Here is a 23,410-nt window from a genome sequence, read left to right on the forward strand (position 1 = left end):
AGTGATGTCATCTCCTCCAAACCTTATTGGCTGTGAAAATAAGCTGCTCTTAAGTCTGCATGGAAACATTTGAACCCCCCACCCCACCTCATTTCAATCCCTCTCCTAGCTTTTCAGTCAACTACATCCTTTTTTCAGAATAAAATGGCAGCTAGTGAAGTGGCCACTCTCCCAAAGCATGTTATTACCTAACTGTCACACAGTCTGACTGTGTGTCAAAGCTAAGAAATCACACTGAGGTTTGACAGGTACGTGGTTGGAACCATCATCCTCATTTTAATATTTCTATGGCACACTGATGAGCAGGTACGAGAAAAGTTTATGGAGCTTAGCGTGAGTAATTCTGTACTAAGAGAACGTGATTAATCCTAAAGTGCTCCACTGTGTACTCTGGGCAGTGATGTATTGTTCTTTCTAAGCACAGTTGGAGACTCAGTTTGTAGAAAAATCTAAGAGTAACTTTAAAACACAGTTAATATTAAATGTAGGCGATAATATAACATTTACATTCTTTCATTAAAGAGGTAGTGCTTAGTAAAGCAGTACAGCATACAATTATTTCATTAAAGAGGACCTAATATGATTGTTTTTATTGTTTGTTCTATTACTGCTGGTCAGTGTATACAGAAGTGTTCGCTCTGAGCCAATAGAACTCAGTTCTTTGCCATTTTTCTACTCTTGGGTGTGTATGATGGCAGAAGAAGGGCTTAACCCAGGGGTGGGCAATCTCAGTCCACGAAGGCTGGTGTCCCTGCAGGTTTTAGATGTGTCATCGAACCAACACAGCTGATTTAAATGGCTAAATTAGCTCCTCAACATGTCCTGAAGTTCTCCAGAGGCCTGGTAACGAACTAATCATGTGATTCAGGTGTGTTGACCCAAGGTGAGATCTAAAACCTGCAGGGACACCGGCCCTCGTGGACTGAGATTGCCCACCCCTGGCTTAACCTCTCCAAGGTCATCTTAGGAATGCAGCTGTGACTGTAACTGTAGCAGCTCCACCCATTTGCTCTTAAAATCTTTTGTTTTGAGGGGCAGCCAATCAGAAGGCATTTGCCGTTAAGGGAACTAAAGCAGCTTGTTTCAGACAAATAAAGAAGTGAGGGGCTGTACCAGAACCAGCATGAGCTAAATGAGGATTATTTTGGACTGTGAATCATGCAAAGCTAGAACAGGTCATCTAATAATTGGAGGTTGGTGGTTCGATTTCTGGCTGCTTCAGTGTGCATGCCAAACGTCACTGGGCAAGATAGTAACCTCAAGTTGCTCTTTGATGCAACTACCAGAGTATAAATGTGTATCAATGTTAGCCAGAAAGCATTTAAGCATAAAAGTTTGAATACATGTAAATGAGGCAAGTTGTATAAAGTGAGATCCCACCCATTTAATATATCCATTTGCTATATCCCTCCTCTGCACATGTCCAAACCATCTCAGCCTTGCCTTTGCCAGTCCTGGTTATCCCAATGAAAATCTTAACATCCTCCGTCTTAACCTTTTGTCTTTTCTGGTAGTGCTACAGTCTACAAACCATACACCCAAGCTTTCACTAGTATCTTGTGAACCTTCCCATTTACTCTTGCAGCTATCCTTCTGTGATAATTGTCTTCACCCACTCCACCCTGCTTGCACTCTCTTCTTCACCTCTCTAACCTCTCTTTCTCTCTCTCTCTGTCTGCTTTGGACTGTTGATGTTTAAATGTATCTACCTTCACTATCTCTATTGTTTGCATAGCCACCTTTCCACCTGTCTCCTTCTCCTTCACATACATATTCTGTCTTGCTTGTACTGACTTTAATTCATCTTCTCTAAAATTATATTCTATTATTTTTTCATCGCTCAAAATAAGCGTCACACTCGCGAAAGCCGGTGTACCCGCCGAAACGCCATGCATTTATCGAGACTTTCAACCCCAGGTAGGCCAATTATGGATCTTCGGATCCACATTATGTCAGCAGCTGTTCTCCACCGTGAACTATGTTAAAAACAAACACCGCTCACGCCTCACAGATGACAGCTTACAGTCCTGCGTAAAGATGAAAGTGACTTCGTACAGCCCCGATTTGCAGATGCTGTGCGCAGAGGTTCAGGAGCAGAAGTCCCATTGTAAACATACTACGGCAGACCCGACGATGTTTCCATGAACATGCTTTTCAGCATCTCTTTATTGACCACTTTTCACACACGGTTGCTGTACGAATACAGCCAGCTGTAGCTTTTCAGCTCACAACCCGACAACACAACAGCAGAGAGAGCAGTGATTGCGGGTGCCGCTCAGGTGCGTCCGCCTCCCCTGCAGCGGTGCTGCAGACCATGCCCCGCCACACACATTAACCAATTAAAATACATATTTAGGCAGAATTTTGCAAATATCTATTTTTCATTTTTCAGCAGCATAGTGCTTTTTTTCCAGTTATTTTTTAAAAGTCAGGTCAAGGCTCCAAAAGCCCAAAGGTGATATAAGGGTGGCGGCTCACAACAGTTTTTGTTTGCTACATGGATCATTTTAGTCCAGCTGGGTGTTTTTCCTTTTGTTATATTTCTTTAAGAGCTCAAAATGTGTTAATTACATAAATAAAATGTAATTTTCTCTATAGCACTTCATGGATTTTATAAGCAACACACCTTAGTTGTTCACAAAAAGCATAAAGGTAAAAAACAATATATACAGTGTTATCTTCATTTTAGATGTCAAAAAGTATTTGCGGCTCCCAGTGTTTTCTTTTGCGTGGAAACTGGGTCCAAATGGCTCTTTGGGTCTTAAAGTTTGCTGACCTCCTTTCCTCTTCCTTAGTGTTCAGTATTGCATACAACTCGTAATAACAGTAAGCTTGAAAATAAGAAAGAAAATTGAGTTTAAAAAAGTAATGAATGATCAAGATGAAAATTGTTTCAACCTGGCCATGAAACCAAAAAAAACATTCATAAATGTGTTTCTGCAACCTGTTGTCAGTTTTGTTCTCATAGATCAAGTAAGGGCCGTCCCTGTCTTTGCCATTTTAATGGTCCCTCTCAGTGTATTTTGATGTTGTCAATTCTCAACCAGAAACCACTAAATTTAGACCACAGGCTGTCAACACCCAGCAGACAAATTGTGTTGGGTCAGACTATCACAGCTGTTAATCAGGGATGCTTCTCTGGAAGATATAATTTAGCATGTGGTCTCCCCATTCTCTCACTTTTTAGCTCTTTTTCCACAGAGGCTCGCAGTTACTGTTCTCAAGCTGTTGCTTTCAGCTGTATGTTGTATTCTCCACTCTTGTATTCCCCACCCTAAAATAGATCCATTATACTGTTAACAACAGGCTCAGAGACGGGGAAATTACACCAAGCTGATCTAGGTCCTTTTCATGTAGAAACAAAGCGTAATGCTGAACCCTAATTTAAAACTCTAGATTGGACGAGTTGTCCTCAAGATATTACGCCTCTTCTTACCCCACATTTTTGAACCGTCCAATTTAAGAAACTTTCAGTCAGTGCTTCGGTGGGATGAAAACATTTTTGAGTAATGATTTTATTCTGTCAGTTTTGCAAAGCAATTCATTATACTAAATCTCACAGTTGCAACTTAGCACCCAAATGGTTTCATAGAAACAGTGATTGAGTGTATGCTCTTTCAGCCTGGGCTCAATGCTACAGTGAGGGAGAGAATGAGCTAAAGTTACCAGATCTGAGTGGGGCAGATGCTTGCTGGTTAATTTAGCATGAATCCTGGACCAGTACCACCTTTTTCTTTGCTTATAAACAATCGACAAAGAATGTTGCACTGCTGATCAGTCATACTGCCAACAGTATCTCTTCCAAAGCTTCAGGCAATAGGTCTCAATAAGCTAAGAGAAAGCAAAAGATTCACTGCAAAACAAATTGATCTTGCCCAGGTTCAGAATCTGTTTGAGTGGTGCAAGCACGTACGGTTAGTCTATACGTTTGTGGACAAATAGTCTTCTCACTTTTATTTTTGTAGTTTTGTCTCTGTACGCTATGACAGAGGATTTAAAATAAATAAAAATGTAATTAAAGTACAAAATCCCAGCTTTATTTCAGTGGAATTGACAAAAATATTGCATCAACTGTTTATGAATTATACACATTTTTATACATAGAGGCTTGAAAGTAACTGGACAAGCTAAACAAGTTTTAATATAAGGCCTTTTTTTTTAATTCTTGGAGTTGCAGTCAATGGCCCATGCATATCTGCAAATGTTGTGTGTTCTCCTTTGAGAAGTAACCTTAGACACTGATGCTAGCATCGTGTTACATCTGTAGTGTTGTGTGCTCTGTATAAATTGCTTTTTAAAAAATTTTACTAAGGCTTTGCTTGTATCTGTGGGTATTTTTTGACATGCAATTACTCGATACCAGAAAAATCTCTCAGCTTCATAGCTTTCACAGACCAGCATGCATTTCATCTGTTTTTACAGCTAAAATGCTGCATGAGTTGTTTTTACACTAAAAACTGAGCTGAGCTCCTCTTAGCTTAAATATGTTTTTGGATATTTGACCTGAAGTTAAAACTAAATAGGCAGCTGATATGAATCTCATTACATCCACTAAAATGCCTTTAACATCTTTTTTTTAACCTTTTTGGGTTTAGTAGTTTACCTCCTGGCAACTTCTTTTTTAGAGGTATACTTCTTATACGGTGAGATCGAATAAAGATCGAAGACATCAGTCTGTGTTTTTTTTTTCTCTGCATGCATCAGCTCCACAACCTGTTATTTTATTTAACAGTTACCAAATTCCTAAGTTAACTCAAACAAATGAGACTGCAGAGCACATTTTTCTTCTGCTGCAACCACTCCTCGGCTGCTCTGCACACCCTCGTTTTTCTCAGCAAAGGGACAGGTTAACCAAAACAAACGAGTCTCCAGTGCCTCAGAAAGTAGGAAGCAAAGTTGATGAAGGGGAGGAATTGCAGAAGCCTAAAGCTTCTGATGCTTCATCGCTCATGCACCATAGCGCCATGAGGGAAGAGCCGCAGGTGGCTGCCAGTGATGGATACCGAAGTCACAGTATAATCTTTCACCCTTTCAAAAATAGTTTGAGAGGCAGGCTGTCAAAGGGGCACTGCAAGGCAGAGCTTCTCCGCCTGCTGCAGAAATTTAATGTCGACTCATGACTGCGTCTGGGGACGATGGTGCAAAATTGAAATCTCAGTCATGGTGGCGACCAGCTGACAGAGTGGTTATTGTACAGCTTATCAGCGAGGAAGTGAAAGGGAGGGATTTGCCACTCTCTGTGGGGAATATTGCCCTCCATCAAAATGGTAAAAGGGAAACAGCTGACATCAACACCCAAGAACAAGCCCACTGCAGATTTTCACCTTCCGCAACCCTGAAAGCAGAAAAACAAGAAGACTTTCAAAGTTTCGGCAGCGCTTTCCTCACCGCAGCGATTTAACAAACAATCATTCAGTGAGAAAATTTGACTGAGGAGGATATGGAAATGTGATTCAATGAGTGCAGGGTGGCATTTATTTTCTCTTGGCCTTTTGCTCTGAGGCATATTTATGGAGGAGCTAACTCAATTGCGAGAGCGAGGAAATCAAGACGGCCATTTTTCACACCACAATAAGATTAGTGCAACATGACGGCGATTACACAGGGTGCTTATAATTTGCAGCAACAGGGCGCTGATTCAATACAGCCATTATCACCCCAAGGGCATTGCTGTCGCTATTTAGAAAAAAAAATAGGCAACTCATTAAATGTTGTAGATTCCAAATGAATCAGACATCTCAAGGTCTCAGGTGCTATGCCTATGGATTTACTATAAAGATCTTAGAGCTATGACTGCTGCACAAACAGTCTTCTCCTTCAGTGCAGTTATGGGAGTCTTTAGCAAACACCAGTTTGTTAAGGCAAACGTGCAGAGTCACAAGAATGCTCATCTGCTGCAGGACTGAGATCCGTCTGCGTAAAGGCAGACATGCTTTCTCACTGTGATGGATTGATTCGTATTGGCCACGTGCAGCGGAGCAAGAATTGTATTATTGAATCATGTTTTGAAAATGTCACTGGAGTAAAGCATTTGTTCATTTCCCAAATTCGTTCCTGTAATGTGCGTTATTCTGTTTGATTCCAGGTCTGAAGCGAAGCTACTCCTGTGAAGTCTGCAGCGTCACACTCAACTCAGTGGCACAGTACCATGCACATCTGCAGGGCTCAAAGCACCAAAACAAGTGAGTGGATCCCACTAATGTTCACCGCAGCCAAACAGCTCATTTCCACATCAAACTACTTATGCTGCTCTGGCAAAAGCTAACATGTTGTTTTCTTTGCTTTCACTTGCATTTTTCTTTCTGCTTCTCAACAAAGAACCAGACATGCTACACTGATAATAAGAACGTTGCAGTGAATGTTGCAACATTCTTATTATCTTATTAACATTGCAGTGAATGTTGCAGTGCATGATTTTTCTCTGAATTAATTTCACTCAACAAATTAAAGGACAGTCTATTCAGGGGAATTAACTCTCTAATTTAGCCTCGTTCTGCTTTTAGGTTGTTGCTAACTTGTTGACGTTCGGCTTAAAGTGTGGATCTTAAACACTTCTGCGCTACTGTCTACCAGTTAATCAATCTGGCTGACTGGGCAGAGTGTCAATTTAAAATTGTGGGCTGAACTTGGTTTTTGTAGTTAGTTGTGGGAACGTACATCTCTTTTGCCCAAATCTGCAAAAAACTGCAGCCAGTTACAAGAGAAGTATAGCTCTAGACAATAAGTCCTCATGGCTGCACCTTACCACAGCTTTTTATAATCTATATCCACACATATCCTGTTTACATTACCACAAAATGTATTCCTGCTAAGATATATGACATCATGAGTTTCATGAAATTGCCTGTTTCCTGCTCCAAACTACCATCATTACCAGTTTAATTTCTAAAAAACCCCTTCAGGCTGGCTCCATATTAACTGTAGGGATGAAATTAACGTGTTTACTGTCTGCCAAATAAAACAGCTTTTAATCTCTATAGTTGGCTAATTTACAGGAAGCAGGGTTGGTTTAGTTATGTAGGTATTAATTTTGAAAATCTTTTTCTTTTTATTTGGCTGCTCCCTGTAGAGTTCCATCTCACTGGGGATACTGGAGATGTCACACTTTTACATCTTTACCTGTTTTAAATTTCTAAAACACATTAAAGAAAGACACAGCAGCAGAAACGTGTAGTTAAAGGGAACTTTGTGCTGGAAACATCCGGAAAGACTGTAGAGTAACTGAATTATTAGAAAAATAAACAGAGAAATATTTGCTACAGTCTAATGGGAAGCATCCCTCCCACGTCTTTAGGGAAAGGGGTAACATAGTGTTAAGTCATAGGAAGCTTAGATTTATGTTGACTGAAAGCTCAGACTTAAAGCTCTGTAACAATAACACGTGTTTGTGTCATGACACTGAATTCAGGGGTAACGATGTACTTGTGACTTGTAAGGCGTAAACTTTGTTTTCCCTTCCGACCTCAAATTAACAACTACATGTGTATTTGTTTATTATTCTGGGGGATTCTCCTTTGCTCAGATTACGTGACTTAAAGCAGTTTTAGGACTGCACACTGTGTGGGATTCCACATGGACCTTTGGCATCCGCTGTGAATTAATGGGGCTTACATGGTGCATGTCCTAGAATTAATTCCCCCTGTTGGCCAGCTCTGCCAGAACACCTCCACGGGGATGCTGGCATCAGGAGACGTGACGTGCCGTTTAACAGCCTCTTTGCTTTAGTAATGGATGAAAACTCCACCTTGTCAGAGCGACTGGGTTTCTGTGGCACACAAACCCTTCATCCCACCTCACACTCTGAGCAGGGCAGAGGACTGGCACATCAGACCACTCGTCTAACCACCCCACCCCATCATTGCCATCCAACCAGCCTGATTTTATCCACATAGTCCACAACTTTGCCTCAGGTCTATTTAGGTCATTTGCCTAATGCTGTTTCACATGGAGTGAATCAAAGGCTTCTCTGCTCTCCAAAACTACAGAGTGAGGCTAAGGATAATATCGGAGCTGTGCCTTTTCACATGAATAACACCGTAATACAAAAGCTAATGAAAGTGGAAACCATTCATTTCACTATGGCTAATGGGACTTATATTCATCCATTTTGTTAATTGATTGTCCAGTTCAGGCTTATAGGGGTGGGGTGGGGAGTGGGAAGGCTGGAGCCGAGGCACAGTCCATCCTTGACAGCTTGTCAGGGCTAACTCAGAGACAGAGTCACGCTCACATTCACACCTAGGACTTCCTTAAAACCAACAGTTAACCTAGCATGCATGTCTTTGCACTGTGGGAAGAAGTTGGAGTACCTCAGAGAATCCACTCAGGCACAGGGAAATAAGCGAACTCCACACAGAAAGGCCCCAGTCAGGAGTAGAACCCAGGACCTGCTTGCTGCGAGGCGTTAGAGCTAACCACTGTATCGATCAGTGGTAACATAATGAGGTCCTTGTATGTGCGAGTAATCTGTTAAAAGGGGTGGAGCTGTAAAACTTAATTAGGCCATAATTACATTACACAGAAGTCATCTATTAACTTTATTTTTACCCTTTGATGCTGGTTTGATTACATTTATGCACAAACAACTAGGTTTGTTGTTTATGCCTTATACAAAGAAGATCTGTGAGACCAGCCCAAACTGGATTTTGCTTTCTGAGAAATCAGTGTGTTCTACTTTTCTGTGTAGCATGAATGAGAGAGAGCAGGTCAAACACTTTTAGTGTCTGTAAGTCTGTATCTGCTGTTATTGATGCCCCTCCATTAGTGGGTACTCTTTGCATGGTTCACCGAGTCAGGTGAGGCTGGGATCTGTGTGCGGGTCGATACAAGGAGAGTCACGCTGTGGTGCAAAACAGGAAACAAAGCCCACAGGCTTCGGGGCTATATGGGCCTTTATTGCTTCAATGAACTAAGGTCAGGAAAGCAAAGAGGAAATTCAATTTTGACTCAGGAAAGGGGACTAATTACACCATGACAGGTGCACTAATGAGAAGTGTGATCTATACTCCTCTATTGAGACAGCTAAAAGAGTACAACAACCCTGGTGTTTAAACTATCTGATTTGCTGCCGGCACCTAAAGCAGGAATCTCTAATCTAATGTGGGCTTTTATTAGGTGAACTTGGCTTTATGGCCTGTTTTAGTTTCTTTTTTCCCCCCCTTGTCTTTCAGTTTTCTTTTTGCCGCTCTTTTGCCTCCTCTGTTTCCAAACCTGAAAATAGCTTGGAAAATCAGGTGCTGAAGCCACTTTCTGTGGCCAATAAGCAAATAGTGCATAGCAACCATTTACCAATCAATGTGGCGATATGTGTTGATATTTTCGAGCGCTGACCTTTGCAGTGTTTTGACCTCAAGGCTCTTTAGTGGGATTAATCTTTAGCCACTGCACTGAAGAGATCAGCACGGGGAGGTAAATGTTATAGTCCACATTGTTGAATTATGAAGCAGAACTTTTCTTGCAGCTTATTTTATGGAGGTTTGTTCAAAAACGCAACAAAAGAACTGTGTCCTTTTTTTCTTTTTGTTTTCCTTCCCTGATTGCAAAGACCTGCTGAGAAAACAAAAAATATATATAAAGCATCAGGGTCCTTTAAGTCTTCACTGGTGATGACTGAGAAGAAATAAAGTCAGTGGAATGAGTTTTAACCCTCTGAGGTAGAGCAGGGCGATATGACCAAAAATATTTATCACGATATACATTTGAAAATTTGCGATAACGATATAACTGACGATATAATTGACACTAGACAAATTACTTTACAACTCTACAACTTTATTAGTGCAAAAAAAAAAACAAACATCAATGTATTTACACTCAAACAAGCAGCTGTTTTTTATGTGCATTAAAGTTATATAAAAATTTAACAGTGCAAATGCAAATTCCTTGCTGACAGTTTAACCAAAAGGCATTTCCAGTGGAAATTGTCCAACATATCCTCAGCATAACCATGTATAATATCCACAACACTTAAAAAGAGGTTATACACACAATACAGTAATATTATGTTGAAGCACAGTACGTATCACTCCGCGAGGCTCCTGCCTACGGTAGCCGTAATGCTCCGACAATCCATCAAGCTGTGCGGGTTCGTAGCTTAGCAAAGTCGTACTAAAACATTTGACAGATTTTCGAGCGCCGTGTACCACATAAAATCGTTTCGAAGTCAGTAAACACAACCATAATTCATACATAAGGCACACGGGATTATAAGGGGCACTGTCGATTTTCAGAAAAATCAAAGGATTGATTTTAAGTGTGCCGTATTTTCCAAAAAACACGGTAATAACGACGGCCCGCTAGCATGCTCTACCAAAAATAGTGTTTTGTTGTGTATCTGACGGACGAAAGCTAAACCAGTTCCACACCACTGAAGTTGCAGCATTTTCACAAACCAATTCTGGTTCATCTTTTTCATTCAACGATCCACTTTCGCCCTTCTCATTCTCCGTTGCCGCCGTGCAGACACAGACATCTGTTTCATAAGGGATTTTAAATCACTTGTTTTTTTGTTTTGTTTTCTGGAGTGTAATATCAGTTTTTAACACTGTGACAAATAATGTTTATCTTTATGTGTTTTGAGATGTTTTAAAGCTTTAGTTAGGTCAGCAGAATGCAGATGGAATACATATTTGTACATATTCTCTTCCTGCTTATTATTTCACTTGAATTATCTTTTTGGCTTCATTCTACAAGACAAATTGCTTGTTAATTGCTGCATTTCTGCAACATAGATGGGACTGCACTGTCATCAGTTGGTCAGCTCAGGCTGACACCATAATTATTGTACCATTACATCATCCCAGGACATCTATCCATCAGTGGCCATTATGTGTGTGTATGTGTGTGTATTTAGCCTGAATGTATAAGCACACATGTGTTTGCATACAAATAGACTTTAAGAATGCTAATAGGCTGCAGAAACACATTAGATGTGAAGGTCCTTTTGCTGACGCCTTTGAAATTTAAGCAGGTCATTAAAATGGGGCTCTCGTTTTTCATTTGCTCTTTCTTGAAAGATTGATGTTGGGATTTTTTTAGCCTTTTATGCTCATTTTTTGATAATGGAGAGATAGACAGGAAACTATAGAGTGGTGACACACATAAAAACTTGCATAGAAATGCTTTTATCAGTTAAATTGGTTTCGTTGTTAATCAGTTCTTATGTAGCGCTTTTCTACTCTAATTAGCCACTCAAAGCATTTTATCCCTCATTCACACACATTTTGTTCTTCTTTTAAGTTTTTTCTTTCCAACATTCTCATGGTTCAGTAACCTGCATAAAGATAGTTTGGCATGCAGCCTGGGGCAGCCAGGGATCAAACCACTAACATTCTGATTAGCAGATGACCTTCTCTACCTCCTGTGCCACAGCCAACCTTCAGTCATTTCTCTGTATGGAAAGGAAGCATGCAATAAGATTTATATCATCTATACGCAAAAGAAACATGCATTACATTAGTATATTAAATGGAGAATATACCAAGAATCTACAGATACTTTTTTAATGGCAAGTTTTTTTTGGATGATACTGAATGGAAACATTTTAACTCTGAGGCTACTAATAAATAAAGAGAATAAAACTTCTCCGTAAGATCAAATTAACACTATTTCAGAGACCCAATGACAATGCAGGTGCTTCTTTCAGTCAACACAACCAGTGCTGTGTTGGCAGCTGGCAGTGAGGAGCTGTCCAAGGACAACTTTACAGAGAGCAACAGATTGAAGCCCACAGGTTATAATAAGAGTAAGTAATTAATAATAAAGGATAATCAGCCTCTCTGACTGATTTCCACACAACAACCTAATGCTGTATCTGATAACTGTAAATCCATTGCTTCAAACTGAGACTTAATTATCTCTGCTTTATCCAGTGTGACCTACAAGTCTTTTGATAGTGCGAGCAGAAGTGAGAAGAGTGACAGCTCTGTGAGACAGGACTTGGAAACCATTGTGCTTTGAGCTACATAAATATCATGAGACATCTGTAAAACATAAACATTTGAAGGCGGTGGGGGAGTTGTTGAGCGTTTGTACGCTAGCAGAGCAACCAAACACATTTAAGTTGTCATTTGGCACGCAGGTGTTTTGCATAATGTGTAATGCAGGCTACAACATGCAGTATGTAGTTAAGACCTCTACAAGGAGGCTGCAGAGAGAGGCGCTGAGACTGTATTATTATTGTTATTCATTATTATAATTGTTATTGAGGCAGCCTCTAAAGGATGGTGTACTGTTACACAACAACAACAACAACATGCGAACAAGTGTGACATTATGATAAAATTATAAACATAATTAAATATAAACATAATTAAAAACTGCTCACATATTTACTTTATCACCTTTTAAACTTTGTTATGCTAAAACATTAAATACAACTTTAACTTCAAACACAGGTGCAGCCTAACAGGTTCATAGGGGATACTTATAGCTAAACAAGAATACATCAAATACTAATAGCTAAAGTAAACAGGTTTTACCCCTCAGCCCTGAAAGGCCGATGGGGATATTATCATCACCCCACAAAACAGTGGGCGGTGTGGACACCCAACTTTGTGACAAATACCATAGTCACATCTACCAAAAATCTCCAATGAGTCCAAATCTCAGAGCTGCAAAGTTTTCTGAAAATCTTGTGAACATTATAACTCAAGAAAGACGTCGCCTGGGATTTTCAAATTGATATCATAAGTGTATCTATTAGAGAAGGGCGAATCGATCAAAATAGTGATCGTATCGGTACCCACACTAGTGTTGGTATCACATCAGTACTAGTCCGGTTGGATCGATACTTTTTTGTTGCTATCCTCTAAGTTCAGTATGTAGCCTGGCCTGCTGAAATGTATTAAATTAATTTGGGTTTTTTTGGATATTAAAAAATATGACTCAAACATGAACTATGAAAAATGTTTGAAACCTTTTGTGTCTATTTTATCTATCGCCTAAGGTGGTTTAGAGACAGTCACATTTACGTTGCATGTGTCCAAAAACAGAAAACTGCTCTCACCTACATAAGAGACCTTAACAGGTTAAAAGTATCCACATTAGTATTGGTATTGATATTGGCAGTAGAGGCCCCTAGCTGATCAATACCAAAATTTTCAGTAGCACACAGCACTGCTATTTATTAAACGTTTGAATCTCAGTGACCTCTACTTCAAGGTAGAAGGTAACCCTAACCCCAAGGTCAAGTTCAAAGGTCATTTTTCTGAAAATCTTGTGACTGCACTAACTAACAACAAGGAAGTCAACTAGGATTTTCAAATTTAAACCAGGAGTACAACTACTAGGAGGCTGAAGGGCAACACTGGTTACCTGCTATTTTTTAACTATTTAATAACTGCCATAAAATTCATTTTTTAAACTGTGTTTATTGAACCTTCTGTTAAATTAAAAAAACAAACAAAAAAAAACAATAGGCAGAGTGGACACTCCTGAGAACATAGCTAAACAAAATCTAACTGATGAGACAGTGGAAGCAAAACTGAACATGACACACACAAGACAAGTCATTGTCAAAATAAAACAGAGACCAGGCCAAAAACATACAAAGTTGACAGAACACAGGGAGCCCAGGGAGGCTATAATGAGACATAATACATGACCAAGGAAATTAACAATTTAGTAATATTACCAAAAACAGACTAAAACAAAGGAAACGAAGACTACAAAAAAGTTAAAATACTGGGAGGTCTCCAAAAAATCATGTATCAAATAAGATGCACTTATTTGATTTTTATTTTTAACTCTTCAGTCAAACTATAATAAACTGCCTGGTGTTGTGTTATACTGTTGCTCTATTGTAATATTATTGTCTGTTTTTTAATGTTTGTACCAGTCTGTGCTTGTCATGGAGTTTCACAGAGTTGGCTTAATAATTATAAAAGTATGAAAACTGCATGTTATTTTTGAGTGACTTGCCACCCATTGATTATAAACCGCAGCAGTCTGACGACAAAGAATTCTTCTGGTTGGCACTGACAGGTCTATCCACAGTCTCTCTTTAGTGTGCTCTCAGTGGATGCAATAGGCTAGCCTGGGGAGCAATCAGCCCCTTGAGGCTCAATCCAGCCCGTCACCAATCACCATCAGCACCTGCATGATACTTCCCCCCTTCCCTTCTATTCAGTCAGTTTCAAAGAAGTAAAACGTGTGCATACAAATGATCACATCTTCAAAGCATAAAAGAGCACTCACTAATAAGCCTTGACACTTTTCCTTATTGCAATTCAGATAGCATATTTACCCGGTGTGTTCAAACGAAAGAAAGTTCCAGCTGGTAGCATTTGTTTTCTGTACAGTATACGCAGGCTGGTAAAGCTATCTCTGCAGGGAAATAAACTTCTGCTTATTTAGACACAAAAACAAAATGGCAAAAACTTGTGAAAAGACAAACTTGGGAAACATCAGTCACCCGAGATAGTGTACCCATTTGAAATTCTACCTCCATCTAAATTAGCATTTCAGGGCCGAAAACACTAAAAAAAAAAGTCTATTTTCCTCGAACGGTGCAGCGCTTTGTAATCAGGAAAGCGGGGTTGGTCATGTTCAAGTCATGAGTGGTTACCCCAACCCTACTCTTAAACCCTAACTCTGACCCTATGCTTTTTTTGTTGTTGTTTTGTTTTGTTTTGTTTTGTTTGTTTGTTTTGGTTTAGTTTTGGGGGTTTTTTTGGTTTTTTTGGGGGGGGGATTCATCAGAATTATCATCGTTTTGGTTCTTGATACAAAATAGTATCCGACTGCAGGACAAAGCAGACAGAAATCAGAACCCAAGCAGCCAGCAGTATCAGACTGTAAACACCAGAGAGGCGGAAGCTAGAAACAGAGAGGCACATCAGCTGAAAAAAGCCCACAAGTAATTAAAAAAAATAAAATAGAAAACAAATTTCAGAGATAAACAAAACACATTCAGTAACACTAAGACAGGAAAGCAGCGAAGGAAAAAAAGAAAAACACTTTAAAACACGAAAGAGAAACACAAGAGTCAAGAACAGGGTAGAAAACTTCACACAAGATACACAAGCTCTTTCCACTTTACCGTCACATTCTTTGAAAATGTGAACTCAAAGTAATTTGCATACCGTTGTCTCTCAAAGTTGCAGACCGCTCAATCATTTTTGTTCTGTCTCCTGCATTAACCGAGCTCAGCCCAGTGCTGTGCATGATTAAACATCTACAGGCAGCTTTAATCAAGCAAGGGACTTTACTGCTCAAATAGTAGCTGTAATGTGATTACTGTGTGTTATATTATTATTTTACAAATAAATGTCTTGTGATTGGAGTGATCTGTTGCTGCCAGCACATGGGTATAAGTCACTGGTACACATGCATGAATAAGGAGTTGGAAGAGCAGCAGGCAGTCATACACTGCACTCTTTGTTTAGTTGTTTATTTGTTGGGCTCAACTACAAGATATTTGCTATATAAGTATCTGATGGCCTGGTTAGGAAATAATGGAAAGCTCCTTGCAGACAGAAGAAGTATAACAACATAAGAAAAATAATACATCATCCCAACAATATAAAAAAATACTGAAATATGAGTTTGAATCTGTATTTAAAGGTTTAAACCAAGCTTTAACTATGTGGTTGATATAATGACTCAACTTTCCTTTGTTATGTAACAGTCGCCACAGCGAGATGTCCCAAACGCAGGACACCGGGATGCAGATTAAAAGAATGCAATTTTTTTTATTGAAGAACAAACCAAGGTGTATTACCAGGTGATGAGTGAGTTGAGCAAACAAATCTGCAAAGGCAAAAATCCTAGAACAGTCCAACAAGTCAGGCACAGGGAGATCGCAACACAAGTGAAAGCTACCTGCTCACTAAGGGCCAGATTTACTAAATGACAAGATTTTCTATGCTTGATATTTAAAAAAAAAGAATCTGCAGAGTTTTGTGTGTGTGTGTGTGTGTTGATCTATATATCACAAATTGCGATACGCAGCTAAATTTGTGTCGGTCCACCACTAAAAACAGCTTATGAGATTACGGCAAAAACCTAATGCACTGTCCATGGTCCTGAAATGAGTAAGTTAGAAAACATTTGTTTTTATATTTTACTAACACTAAAGTATTTATCAGAATAAAATCAAACAGCACTTTCAAATTATCAAACCAAATAAAAACCTTGAAATGAAAAATGGGCATGTTTAAAGACTTCCAATGCCTGATTATTTTCAGGATAGAGTCCAAAGTCAGCACCATCCTGACTCCATTCTCCCCATTCTTCAGCCCCAGTGCACAGGCTGTGAAATTCCTGCCACAGAAGTCATAGTATATTGAAAGAAGTTAAGATAAGATAAGATTACCTTTATTAGTCCCACAGGTGGGAAATTTGTTTCGTTACAGCAAAAGTGCAAAGTTATGTAGCAGAAATTAGAAAACACTGGAATGCAATAAAATAAAATAAAATACTATATACAATAGAATAATATATACAATAGAATAAAATAGAATACAAATGCTATATACAACTGAGTAAGAAAATACAAAAGTACAAGTTGGAAGATGTTTTGTTAGTATTTGGTATCATTTGCCTCCTTTTGGTTGAAGTTTCCAAAACCAAAGCGTTTTTCTTTACGCCAAAACCACTTTGTGCTAGCATAACACATGGATAAATCTGGCCTTTGGTGTCTAAATCTAATGAAGTAGTTAATAAACCTAATGTAAAGTCAAAAAGACGCTCAAGCTTAAAGTTAAAAAAATGAAAGCTATTCCGTGAATTTGTGTTCACAGTAAATTTCGATCCACCTCCTGCTGTAGTATTTCCCCTGATCTTTACACTACTAGGTGTGCCCAAACTGACAGCTGTGAGTATAGCTTTCTTTTAAAAACATGCATCCATTCCTCAGTGCTATGAAAAAATTCAAAGATTTCAATTCTGTTTCCTAGTTTCTTCATTTTCTTTCTCCACTTTCCTTTGCAAGTTCAAAAATATGAAGCTCCCTCCAATATGCCACAGATAACAAAACTTACTTATCATCCATGTTGAATGTGATCTGTCACTGTCTTGTAGTCAGTAAAAAACACCAACAGCCCACCATCACACGGTGATATTTACTATGCCATATTTATCTTTCTGCTTAATGAACCAAGCAGGACAGCCAAGTGCATTATTAATTTTGGTCTCTGGTGAGGTTTGTTCCAGGAGCTGTTGGGATAATTTGACTGGAAAAATGACTGAATGTGTGTCCTGTGTGTTTCTGAGTTTTGATCTTCAGCTATAACAACTTCATTTGATATGAAAAATGAAGAAAGAATGAAAAGAAAAGAAGCACGGGACACTGTTTTTGTAATGGTCTTGGAGCACCTGTGGTTTGGAGTGTATTGTGTCCTGAAGCACAAAATAGCCGGGAGCAAGGCAAGGGGGATTTTTCACTGCCCATATTTTCCCTGCACTCATCTCCCGTGTAATGGCTCTGCGATTTACAACAGCGCACGATGGGAAGCTCTGAAAGGGACCGGGCCTTTTTACACCTCACACCTATTAGCTGCTCAGTAGAGGGATTTTTCAAAACCACTTTATGTGCACGTAGCAGGCGGATATGGATGAAAAGAGCAGCTTCCAGGCCTGACAGTCATCATGAGCTGGGAAGGACAAAGGCGAAAGAGAGCAATGCCACAGAAAGTGCTCGTCAAGGTTTTTATTATTCAGCCTCATTTCTCCCGATCATCAAGCCCCTAATTAATTCCCCTGTGCACAGGGAGATAACACAGGGATGCAGTTGGCTACAGAGGAGCAATTGTCAACCTCCAAGTGGGGCAAGTGCCTGTCAGATCACCTGTTTATGTTTTGTTTTTTTTCTTCTCTCTTAGGCTGATAGTCCCCCAGGGGCCTGCTGTTAGATGAGATGCAAACCCTCATTAATTTAATTCCCTGTCATTCACTGGAGGGTAATCAAGTATTCACTTTGTTCCTTGTTGTTTGTTATTGAAAACCATCTATCACTGTTGAAGAAGGCCAGACCCTGTGTGGTGGATGGGAGCCAGTTCAAATGATAAAGCAAACAATGTCTCCTGTAATAAAACCTCTCTGAAACAGTAGTTCTGCCTAACAGGTATATGTATGATTAGTGCTGTTAACAAGGTTCTCAAGCCTCTTTTTGCTCTGAGCTTTGTTTGTGGTCAGCGTCAGCATTATGGACAGGGCTCTGTGCTCCAGACCTGCCCACTAAAAGTCGCTGTGCCCGCACAGTTAAATTCTCCTGGTACATTTTGAATATAAGTTACACTCATTTCATATAATTTTGTAATGAAAATCATAAACACCCATATCTCTGATAACAGTGCAAACACAATTTAATGTTTTGTTAGCAGAAGTTTCTGCAGAAATCGTGGTAACTGATTTATAAATGTGTTGAGGATTTTGTCTCCTCACAGTCAGCTGCCCTTGTTTTCATTGATCCACTTGTGCACTCAGACAAAATGTCCCTACTGTTTGTCTTCTGTTTTGTCTCTACAATTTAAGACACATATTTTTTACACTTTGTAAATATCCATATTTGGGTTGTTTTTTTTTTTTTTGTTTGTTTGTTTTGTTTTCTGTTTTTTTCCATTTTAAAGCAAAGTGACCAAATGCCCACCTATAAAAGTTTTTTGCCCCTCTAGTTCATATGATCTGCTGCGGAACATTGGATGTTGTAGGTGTCGTTTAGGTTGGTCAGTAAACCAGTCAACTTTGGTCCAGATCAAATAATTTCCACAGTTGTTGGGTGAAGATCAAGTAAGTGGCATGTGTGCTCATGACAGGAGAAATGGTGCTCACTTTTTATGGGACATTCACAACCCGCAGCAGCAGTTTAGCCTGTAAATTTTGTCAAGATATCAGCGCTTCATAGATTTGGATCCAAGTGATTTTGACAGTCTAATCTGTCCACCGCTTCTGCCGTGACGTTCACATTTGCGGCTGATTGTAAACAATCCTTGAATAACGTCTATAATTATAGTCAAATGGCAGCAGCACAGTGGTCAAGGAACCGAGCAAAGGAATGAGGCGAGGTGATTTAAAGGACTTTGAATGTGACACGGTAGTTGGTGTCAGACTGAGCATTTCAGAAACTGCTGATCAGCTGGGATTTTGCTGCATATCCATCTCTAGGGTTTACAGAGGATGGGACAACAAAGATGACACGAGGTCAGAGAATAATGACCAGACTGTTTTGAGCTGATAGGAGGGCAAGAGTAATTAAACTCTGATGCTAGAATTCACACAGGATAACCATAAGTGGACATTCGATGACTGGAAAAAAAAACATTATCTGTACTGATGAATCTCAGTTTCTGCTGTGACATTTGGAACGTTGGGTCAGAATTTGTCATAAAGAACAGGAAAGCATGTATCCATCCTGACGTGTATCATTGGTTCAGTTTGGAGGTGGTGGTGTAATGGTGTGTTTCTTGGCACACTTTAGGCTCCTGTTGTACCAACTGAGCATTGTTTAAATACCACAGCCTACCTCATCCTCTGATGTCTACTTTCAGCAGGGTAACGTGCAAGTCACAAAGCTTATATAATATGAAACTGGTTTCTTAAACATGACATGAGTTAATTGTGCTCAAATGGCATCCACAGTCACCAGATCCCTATCCAAAAAGGCACCTTTGGGATGTGCTGAGTATAGTTACTTTCTGTATGATTATTGCACTATCTTCAGGATAGAACAGTCAAAATTTGGTTCTACACTTGGTTCTGGTTGTGGTTCTTTAAAATGCTTAATAACCTCACATTTAGTACAGACCCCAAAAATACACAGAATTGAAAAGTAGCTGTGTGTGGGCTCTCAGCCTCCCTTTTTCTTCAGCTGACTTAAACATATTATAAGATGTGCATGCACTATTTCTTTCAAAACTGACATTCCTATCCATGGAGTCTTGATGAAACAATTTATGATTCAAGAAACGCGCCTGCTTTTATTATATCTTTATGCTAACACAAAGTCTTTACAGTAAAATGCCAGCTGTGGTCACCGTACATCTAAAATATATCAAATTTTGAAGATAATTTATAAATTAGTCCTAAGTTTGGTAGTATGGCAGATGACACCTGCCAGCTATGGTATGACAGCGAATCTGAACTGCCTGTGGTCTGTTTGTTTCATGCAGAACATTATATTGAGTGCTGAGCTGAATCCACCATGCAATATTTCTATATACCTGTCATTAGGGCATGCAGTGTACTGTGCAAAGGTACACAGAGGGTTATACATAATCTCCTGTTTGTTCTGTTTGTTTTATGTAGAACAAAACTAGTTCAGTGCTCAATTAACTGTAAATCATGCAGCATTAAGTCCTCCTGTCATTTTGATCAGGCAGAGATCATTTTCCCACAGTGAATTATTAGATGTAAACCTCTTGTATTGTGAAATTGCTTGGGACAGGTGATTTCTCCCAGCACAGACCACACTGACAATCGTGACCCGCACAGCCACAGTGAGGGAGGCTGTTTATCAAGAAGAGAGAATTAACTTCAAAGGGATTTGAAAATGTCCATGTGGAATGCAGGCTGGAGAATGAATTATGCATGAAAAATGCTTCACTAGAGTAACGTCCTGATACAATTTGTCACACACCACAGGAATACATAAGTTGCAGAGTTGCCACGTGGGAGGGGTGGATGCAGTCAGGTTGTGCTGTTGCTCTCGGCCATTGAAGGTTGTGAAGCAGTGTAAACTATGCCGACTGTACTGTGAATTACTTAAGAGACCCTTCTTCACCTTAAGGAGTTAGCTGGGGGGGCTTTTTATGCAGTAGTAGCGTGAAAAATTTTACTCTTGACTTAAATCTGTGAAAGTATGATTGTGCAGAGCAGGACATTGCTTCGGGCAGTGTTTGAGGCCATGTATCATCCTCAAGCTCCTTAAAGTCTAAGCCACTTCTTCCTATTTTTGGGGTGCCCAGTCTCCTCCTAATAATTCTTGTATAACTTTAGCCCTAATGCACAATCATATTATACAGATCTTTTATTTTTCCCAGGATAAACTGGTGCAGTGATGTCACATGAATGCATCGAGAGTTATATAACCATAAGAACAAAAGAAAAATAAATCAAACTGAACCACACACCACATTCTTATCATTCAGTCAAAGGTAATGAACAAGTTTTTTGGCCTGGATAATTGTTTTCCCAAGTCTTGGCAATCCTGGGGAATACAGAGGGTGGACTGACTCACCCTGCCTACAACACAACTAGGTTGCCAGCTCTTCCTAGAAGGCTTCCTCTTGCTTCTGTGAATTTATTTTCCACGTTATATGACACAGTCCAGCTAATTTAAAAGCCAGTCATCGGTCTGCAGAAGAAGGGTTTTTACATACAAGACTGCTGACTGAATCTGTTGATGAGAAAATGTCTTTGCAGTCATTTGAAGCATACATCTCATATAAGTGCTCAGCAGTGATGTGTGAAATATGAGGCTGTGCTGGAGAGAAATGCATCAAATTGCAGATACTTTTACATTCTAATTAAGTGGTCAATAGGTAGCCACAGCACTTATAGTGCCAAGGGTGCTTCAGGAGCTCTGCACTTGACTCTGAGAAGTAGAGACCCCAGTTAGATCAGATGCAAATACCAAACCTGAGAGAACCTGTGACAGAATCAGAACATTTGTAATATTGCAACCTCGGATCAAGTCAGACCAGCTCACAGCTGTATCTGTAAAAGCCAGAGAAGATTAAATCTGCTACATGTTCGACAGAATGATAACCAAAATGCAGAACACTGCAGCAGGATTACTGAACTAAATTCAAGTTTTAATACACGATTTAATGAAGGCAGATAATCTAGAAAAATTAAAAGCAATACAGGTGAAAACAGTCAAGGAATTAGAAGTTGGCAAAAAAGGACATGATGTAAAAAAAAACAAAAAAAAAAACATAAAATAAGACAAGAAAAAAGAACCAAATACCAGAAAAAGAAGAAAACAGGAAGTGACTAGAAGTGAGACGCGAAGCACGCAGAGGCAAGAATTATGCAGATTTGGAGTCACATAGTCAAGATTACTAAGGAAGGTTCCTAACTGAGCTAAGTGAAGCATCTGCAGCAGTCATAATAAAAGCTATTCAAATTCTCTAAATACTAAGGAACGATTTAATTGCACCTTATAGGTCATGTGCTTCCTTTTCTTTAAACCTTCAACCTTGGTAAGGAAGTGATATGTTATATATAATAATACATACAGTAAGAACACATGATGTAAAGCATCTAAGACCAAGGAGTCTTTAAGTGCAGTTAGATTCCACTGTTCTTTTTTTTCTTGCTTCTTATTCATTTCCCATGGCACCTCATGATATTTCACATCAATGTGAAGGAAAACTGATTAGGAAAGGTTTGTGTGTGGACTAGTTGGCTAGAAACAAAACTAGCACGAAAATGGTGAGCACAATACTATTTGCTTGTGTGTGCATGTTTATGTAAGCTTAGTGTCATACCATGTATGGTAGCAATACACACATACTAGAAAATAAGCTGTTACCAGCTGTTACCGTAGAAATATAACACCAACCATGAACAAAACAAGTTCCTTCCAAAGGTCCACACAGAGATAATCCATAAACATTTCTGGCCTGGAAGGATTGTGACAACAAAATGTTAAATTATGCACAGGAACAGGATGGTGGCTGAATTTGATATTCTGTAACTGCTGGATGTGAACAGGGACAAACATAATGACTGCTATAGAAATCAAACCTCTGTGCGCCAGTTTGCCTCACTTACTACCTGCTATGTTGGCCACACAAATTAGAAAAACAAAACAAAACAGTAAGCAGTGAGAATGCTCACCGTTGTGTTTGGGTGGCTGTGACTCAGGTCTTAGAGCAGATTTTCTACCAATTGAAGGTCAAGGGTTCAATCCTGGCCTCTCCTCTCCTACTTTGAATATTTTCAGGTAGGATGCTGGACCCTGAGTTGCCCATGACACGGCTGTGTGTGTGAATGTTAATTAAAGTGCTTAGGCATAGATAAAAGCACAGCATGGATACGTGTTACTGGGTGAAGTTTAGGGAGCACTTTGAGTCCTCGCATAGAGTAAAAAGGCACTGAACATAAAGCAGTCCATTTACCCGTTAACTGAATTAAACAAACACAAATCTGTTTAAAACTATTTTTTTCTGCTGTATCACATCAAATGTAACATGACTTAATGTAAGAAGAAATAATTTAGAATGCTTTGAAAGAGAACACTGACTTTGAATGACATAATTTTGTTTTTCGTCTTGGGAACGTTGAAGAAAGGGAGATTCTACCTAATACTGAATCTAATTAACATGGGGTTGTAAAGCATTTGATTCAGTATAGACTCATACATATGAAACCCTCACATATATAAAGCACCATAGTGCTGAGAAGCAATTCTGTTGTCAAAATAGAAAAAGAAAGATCCCTCTGCCCTCCATTCCCCCTCCCTTCT

The 23,410-nt window shown here is 39.4% G+C and overlaps 1 protein-coding gene across 1 annotated transcript in view; it reads left to right on the forward strand.

Moving 5' to 3' along the window:
• The window catches only part of zmat4a (zinc finger, matrin-type 4a), a 150,051-nt gene that overhangs the window by 116,838 nt on the left and 9,803 nt on the right, over positions 1-23,410 (forward strand). The window contains exon 6 of the mRNA XM_063490190.1: positions 6,086-6,182. Within this exon, the coding sequence (XP_063346260.1) occupies positions 6,086-6,182 (97 nt within the window). The remainder of the gene's footprint in view (positions 1-6,085; positions 6,183-23,410) is intronic.

The sequence above is a fragment of the Pelmatolapia mariae genome, linkage group LG12 (assembly GCF_036321145.2).
Source record: "Pelmatolapia mariae isolate MD_Pm_ZW linkage group LG12, Pm_UMD_F_2, whole genome shotgun sequence".
NCBI classification, from domain to species: Eukaryota; Metazoa; Chordata; class Actinopteri; order Cichliformes; family Cichlidae; genus Pelmatolapia; species Pelmatolapia mariae.